The sequence below is a fragment of the Pollicipes pollicipes genome, unplaced genomic scaffold (genome assembly GCF_011947565.3).
Source record: "Pollicipes pollicipes isolate AB1234 unplaced genomic scaffold, Ppol_2.1 Scaffold_7231;HRSCAF=8579_pilon_pilon_pilon, whole genome shotgun sequence".
NCBI classification, from domain to species: domain Eukaryota; kingdom Metazoa; phylum Arthropoda; class Thecostraca; order Pollicipedomorpha; family Pollicipedidae; genus Pollicipes; species Pollicipes pollicipes.
In genome coordinates this window covers 37708860-37716010 of record NW_023597034.1, presented here as the reverse complement: position 1 = coordinate 37716010, position 7151 = coordinate 37708860, and the positions used below count along the sequence as shown (strand labels likewise).

Here is a 7151-nt window from a genome sequence, read left to right as displayed (position 1 = left end):
ATATATATTATATATATATATATATATATATATATATATATATATATATAGCGGCCAGTTTCGCCTACACGCGGTCTGATTGTACGACCGGTTTGCAAGCTGACATCCCCATAAATTATGTTGCCAGTTGTGGATGCGGAAAAGTTCATGTGTTTCGTGAACGTCTTTCGAGCAGTTTGAGCTTTTCGCATTAATTCACGCAGTGCACAGGCAAGGGGAGCCTTGCGTTGTAGTACGTACTTGCTTGCACGTCTGTAGTGGAGGAGAATGGGAACGCGTATCGTATTTATATGGACGAGGCGACTTGTTGCTCAGTGTTGGCTCTCTGGTGACTGGCGGCGCCTGGCAAACGCTGGTACCTCCGGCCGCCGCGGGCTTGGGACTGTGTGCTGGCCACTGGATGGACCAGGGCGAGCGCGGCGCGGCCCCAGCCGGTGTGTTGCACTGACCTCGCCCCGCCTCCGTGCCAGGCGGGATGACTGCGGCCCGCGCCGTCACGCTGATGTCACGCGCCAGTATCTGAGCTTTACGCCGTTCCGAGCGCTCCGCTGCTTACGGATGTACGCACGGATATGTGCCCAGGGGCGGCCCGACCGGTGTTGTGAATAGCGTTTGACGGGTCAACAGGGGTTTCGTAGCGATTGGTTTGGTGGGATATAGGAAAACCCGCTCGTGATATTGGTTGTGTATGCTGCGTATTACTAGGATACGATCTCGTGTGGCGGCACGTCCGTATCTGCCACTGATGGGTGTCTTTCCATTGATTCCGTGCCGGAATGCGCTGCTTATGCCTTTGACTGATTATACACGGCACAGGCGTGGGGAGCGTTCTGTTGATTGTCGCACGCACCTAGGCAGTGACATTTAAGCGAACCGAGTGCTGCTTCAGAAGTTTTAGGTGATCTACCCACAGCAATCGACGAAGGGAATCCGGATGCTGAACAGAGAACGGAATAGAATCCAAACAAAGCAGGCATAATTGTATTTGTGACGTTCACTTCTCGTGCCAATTTCCCAAGCGGTCGTATGTTACGGTGATTCCAGGGAGCCGCTGCCACTGATCTTGCATCAAACGGCAAAAACGGGCCAGGTTTGGTGGCCGATCTTCAAAATGGGGGGAGCTCCAGACTAAAGATGACATTTTCGTTTTCCTTGGCGTCCGTTAGTGTCCTGATTGACGTCTGCTGGTTGTCTTGGGTCAGAAAGAAACGTTTTGTTAAGGAAAACTGTGCAGACACCGGGCACACGGATGACCAAGTTAGGTGCCCAGTACGTCACATGTGCGCAATCTATGTGCCTGGCATGACAGACTCATAGCCAGAAATCTGCTTGGGCTTCATGTGGATGAGCTTGGGCAACGCATGGACAGTTTGAACTTGCCCAAGAAGTCGGATGTACTTAGACCATGATCCGACTGTGATGGGCAAAACTGAGCACCACCACAGCTCAGCCAAACCACAGCAAGGCTCAACACGGGTGTCAATTATGCAACATGATTGGGGGGGGGGGGGGGGGGCGGAGTCTTAGAAGTCGTCATAAGAGGACGAGTACGAAAAATGTGTCGAGCGTAGTCAATGCATGTTCTTGATTTCTGGCCATGAATTCAGAATATATCTATACACGCACACACACACACACACACACATATATATATATATATATATATATATATATATATATATATATATAGCAAACTACACCTACCAAATCTTGTTAAACCTCACGTGCGTAGCTACAGCAATTACATATTGAACCCTGGCAGTTTGCATCAGTTTCGTATAAACGCACTTGTTTTGTTGAGCTGAATGGGTGCAGTTATGTCCCTCTTGTGAACTGTGGAGTAAAATTTACGTACAATTTACAGTTCTCAGCGTCTGTAATTTTTTGGCTTGAAAGTGTATTCACGGGAATATTGTCCACAATATCTATATCCGGCATTGCATTCTGTGTACGTGAAGCTTTCCGACATTCCCAAAAATTCATTGGTAAACAATGTACATTTCACTTAAAAGAAAACAAAAACATAAGCACGCCTCCGCGCGTCATTTCAGAAAATGGTTCTCAACCTTTCGTCAAAGCGCTTAGGGACGTGCCATCCTCTCGATAATGCCTTTCCGGCTCACCTCACCAAACACGCATTGCCAGGCAGCTGTAGTTCAGGGAGACACTGTTCTAAGCTGTACTGAAGGAAAAACAGCTATAATCTGCTTCAGTTCGAATGAATGGCATGTGAAACGAACATAATGTCCAAGCCACTCGCGGCGCATGTGGAGTGTAAAAGTGTCGCTGGTTGAGCTAGCTCCTCAGTGACCATGCTCGTCTTGGAATCTTCAGCCTTTGCTCAAAACCGAGAAGTAGGAGAATTCCATAACATGGCTTTGACCACGCGAGCTCTCGGGCCTTGAAACAAAAACCCCGACGGCCGGCGTTGCAGTCTCCGTACGCCGCTATGGTTCTGCCCCCTGTCAGTATGAGGCGGTGCTGGAGAGCGGACGAAAATGGCGACGTTTCTGAAAGAAGTACTTTTGAAACACTTTAAGATGTCAATTCGAGCGATTAGCAGGTAATGCGGAGGCATTTTTCTTTTGTGCAATTTAACTCTTTATAATAGAGACAGATTGGCATTCACGGCGCTGCGAATTGGTGACGGAATTCGGTGGAAGAAATAGACAAGCAAACATAAAATCACTCTTTTCTTAATGCTGGCGCTTTTTTCCTATTCAGAAGACATCCTCAGCATTCTAAATGCAACATTTACACCCCTATGTAATTTCCGAACGGTACGAATTCATTTTAAAAGACTTTCGGAGGGATTGTTTCACAGCGGTCGTTCTCGTGCGCCAGTCGCCCGTCGCCCGTGTTGGTCTTCTAACGCCGCTCGGTTTCATGGACACTGCAGCCGCGGTCACCGGTTCTCTTGCTTCTAAACTTGCGGGTACGCAAATTCATTTCTTAATATGTTTCACATGCTGCTGCGGATCAAGGACACATGCAGTGGTATAACTTTCTAGAATGAGTTTTGGGGGCTGAGCCAACAAAGTTAACCTGACCTACCCTCAAATCCTGATTTTCTCTCAATTTCGGCTGCTTTGATATCCGTCCCTGATGTCGAAATTAACTTCAAAAATACCTGGCCGGTCCAAAATTCTTTTCATGCTGGGGAATGGCTTCACTTTTGAAGCCGCTGTGACAGTGGTAATGATGAGATATGAAGATCATGATATAGATGGTGGTGTGTTAGAACCTCCTGTACCGTCAGTTCAGACACCAGCTGCATTTCATTGGCCCAGTGTTTCCTTTTTCGCTCAGATGTATTTGGGGCAGTGGGTTAAGTAAGACATTGGAGGGGCTTAAAGGTATGGGGGCTGATCTATCCGTGGATGATCAATGAAACAATTCGCTCGGCGCACCAGCCGCGTGCGGCTCTGTATTCCAGACTCCCGAACAACCCACAAATCCGAGCTGAGTATCCGACCCCGGTTGTAATCATGCACTCCGCCGCGTAAGTGGCGACACCTCTTGGTGGCGACCATCAACAGTCAACCTATATGCATATCAGTGTGGAAAACAGAGATCACGGGAAAATCATCACCAATCTCGAGATGTAACAGCCATTTAGTCTAAAGAATGATGCCTGCAATATTCCACTAAAAAACTATTTCTACTAAAATGATTCGTAACCTGACGTGCCGTGAATGATCATTTGCGTCTGTTCTATGATAATGATTGTTTAGTGTATCGAAAACGGACTGAACCTGATCGAATGAAAACATATTGACCTTCTTCCACGATCTTGCAATTTCTTGCATGTTATATGCTGTTAAGACATTGCAAAGGATGTGAGTTGTAAGCAATGAGAAGAATATCTAGAGCTTGTTGCAGTCTTGTCATACAAACTTCCAAGACGGTTTGGGGTTTTCTACACCTCCACTCATACGAATTGCAGCAGATGTCTGTTATCCTTGCGGTCAACATTTGCGCTGACTGGCCACATGTCCGGCTTCGGGATAGTGTGACGACGTACGCGATAAGTTATATTTCCTCATTACACCAGCACGATGGCATCGCACAGCTTTGAGGAACGATGTGCTACTGCGCAATGAAGTGTACGGGTACTTCACCCGTAAAGAAATCCTGCTGATCTACTGCGGCGGGTGGAAGCAAAGCGGTTTCAGCTTCGGTACGCACGGCGACGACTTGCCATCACAGCTTCCGGACACGGCCACCAGGCGGCAGATCTGCAGCCGCGGGCACCGCGTGTTCGCGCAGCTGGGGAGGGAGACGTGGCGGCAGACGGGCCCTTTGGGTCCCGTCTGGCAGCTGTGCTGGGCCTCGCAGCCGGTCTGGTAGCAGTTGACCGGGCGGGGGCGGCAGGAGCCCACGCCCTCAGTCAAGTGACACTCGTGGCCTTCCGGGCAGCCGCCGGCGCAGCCCAGCGAGCAGCGGACGCTGCAGCCGAAGTTGCAGCAGGCCATCGGCGCCGGGCAGTCGGCGGACCACTGGCACAGCACCTGCTGTATGCCGCAGCCGCTGGAACGCTGGTTCACCGGACAGGCGTGGCGGGCAGCTGGAAAACCGGGCAATATTGCATCGATAATAAAACTCAGTTATCTCGACCGCGTTCCTTTTGCATTTCCTAATGGGCTGAGGTAAAATGCCTGTTTAAATAAGACACCAACGCTCGTTTTTACCACGGGTCAGCCGTCACGTACAGAACTGAAGCGTCCATAAGCGGGGTGTCAGGGCGGGGGAGGCAGGCATAACTGGAGACCACATGCGCTAATTACACTAGCAAACTACGCCACGACTCCGGCACACGAGGTCCGGCTAAAGCCGCCCACACTCGCAGTGTCTGGCCCACCAGCCTCGCTGGAACCCTTACCTTGGCTGGCGGTCGGGGCCGTCACCGCGGCCACCACAAGCCAGCCCGCGGCAAGAACCATCGTGACGGTCATCACGCCGCGCCGCGCACCTCTACTGCGCCACCCGGTCCGCCTGAGGGCCCTGCGAGCACCCCGGGTCTCAAGGCCGCAGCGGCGGCGTGACAGCTCTGACCTTAACTGGGCGCCGATCTGACCAGGCGCTGCGCCGCTCACGCCACTCATCGGAACGGGGTGTTTTACATGGCGGCCCTGTGCGGCAGGCCCAGGTCAGACGTGTCGGATTATCTGGCGCAGTCGTCTTCTGTGGCATATATCATTCTTGTTGTACTGCGGATGTTTTTGGATGGCGTGTGTATTTCAGACATGCGTTGTTAAAGTGGTTTACATGGTTATAACGTTGCTGCAATACATTCAGATCCCTTAGAGACCCTACAATATACCGACCATTCAAATAGAAAGGAAAATATCAGTAGTTTTTGTTTCTGGAACAGCCTATCACTCTAGAGCATCCTGGATCTACCCGTTGCACTATTAGCTGTCTAAAAGACAGCTTCACAGACTAAAGATAGCGTAATAAGGGTCTAAGCGACAATGACCACAGATGGGTTCATGTCTGACTTGTTTGCATAATTTCGTTTGCTATCTGATTGCGCTAGAATCGACTGCACACTCCGCAAAATGTATTTGTATATGCCATCCGATGTAATCACTAAGAGTTCGTCGTTTACAAATTCGAAGGATGACGTACATAACTTTAAATTTGTGAACACGCTACGCCTGTGCGTGGCTACGTTACGCGTGTAACGAGCCATGTATGTTAGATTGACATGCAATGTGAACGCAAGCTTTACTCGGCCATCTTCCCCAAACTCATCCACCCATTGCCAAACAACGTCAAAATGTTTGGTTTTGTTTGGTTTTCCCAACCGCCTGATTATTCCCAAACAATGCCTGGTTTTCCCGAGCGCCTGATTCAGTAACAATGGAAGCGTTTATACTTATGAAGCTTCGCCGCTGAAAGGCAGCTACGTCAGCGTCACTTTAGCCTGCTCATTGGGGATGAGGTCAGAGTTCTATGGTCGTCGTCTTTTTTATGTTGTGCTGACAGCTTGGCTAAACTATGGGACGAAGTGTCGACAGTCAAGGGACACATTGGGCTGCGGAATACTATAAATATGGCGTGTTTTTGAAGAAAAGAAATATGTCTCGCAGGCATATCGTGAGTACATCTGAGCCCCGCAGGCTGCTACATTTCAGCTTTCATTCCCCACGTTTGTCCTCAGGGATGTGATCTGCTAAAATGAGTCACCAAAAGTTGACTCAAACAATGAAACAAACGCAGTGACCTAGAATCGCTTTTGAGCCAGGGTGGGAGTGAAAAATTCTATCCCAAAAAGACGGCCCGGGAGGGAAAAATTCAAGTTACAAAAGGTGGAACTTATGAGCTAGTGACTGACGCTTCAGCGAACAAAGACATCTATTTCAATTTGGCATGGGCATAATGTCATAAACCTGACAAAACTGTTTTGTTTTTGAACATCTTACGACATTAAAGTGAAACATAATACAATAAAGCATAGCAACTTCATGACAGTGTAATGAGCATAAAAAATTCAGTAACACCAATAATTTGATGCTGCACCTTGCACTTCCCTTCCACAGCATTTTTAACACAATACAAGGCAAAGGAATCCAACAACAAAATAACAAGAGAAAATTCAACAAGCATAAAGCATTCAAACAAAAAACAAACCTTTGACTCCTACACATCAGCCCATCACCAAGCCACATACAATACACATACCTCTGGCTTCTGTTAAGATGGGGTCAGGGAAAATAAACAAACTGTCACTGTTTCTTACAAAATACAAATGCTTATTTCCATGAAAGTAGCCTAACTGTGCTTAATCTAAAGAGGCCTTACTTCACCTTATCCAGTCTAACCTGTTGGTACCACAGCAGCAGTTGTGAGTTACTGATTCCTGCACAAGTCCTATTGTCACTTGCCGTGTACTTAACCACCTTAACCTAACTTAGAGTAGCCCATATGTTGAACATCATCTCAACTCACCTACCTGTTGGCAGCAGCACTTATAATAAAAACATGATAAAGCTCATTTTTTGGCTGGTTTCAAGTTGCATTTTTATTCAGTTCATTTGTGTTTGGTTGCTGACATCAGACAAAATTGGTAACACACAAAGGAAAACATTTTAAATCAGTATTCTTCAAGTACTTCACCTTTTTTAGAAGAAGAAAAATCTCCACCG

The 7151-nt window shown here is 48.0% G+C and overlaps 1 protein-coding gene across 1 annotated transcript; it reads right to left on the bottom strand.

Annotated features, from left to right (window-relative positions):
* Positions 1–3438: 3438 nt before the first annotated feature.
* LOC119110254 (keratin-associated protein 5-4) lies at positions 3439–5024 on the bottom strand. Its single transcript, XM_037234015.1, has 2 exons — positions 4883–5024; positions 3439–4567 (listed from the first exon to the last, which is right to left on the bottom strand). Exons 1-2 carry the CDS (start codon positions 4953–4955, stop codon positions 4143–4145), a joined length of 498 nt encoding a protein of 165 aa, XP_037089910.1. The 5' UTR covers positions 4956–5024; the 3' UTR covers positions 3439–4142.
* Between the last annotated feature and the right edge of the window lie 2127 nt (positions 5025–7151).

Bases quoted from the DNA above. Each gene is read 5' to 3' on its own strand.
- LOC119110254 (XM_037234015.1), bottom strand. From the start codon at position 4,955: ATGACCGTCACGATGGTTCTTGCCGCGGGCTGGCTTGTGGTGGCCGCG. The intron at 4,568-4,882 runs GTAAGGGTTCCA...CCGGTTTTCCAG, and splicing joins GGCCCCGACCGCCAGCCAAG to CTGCCCGCCACGCCTGTCCG.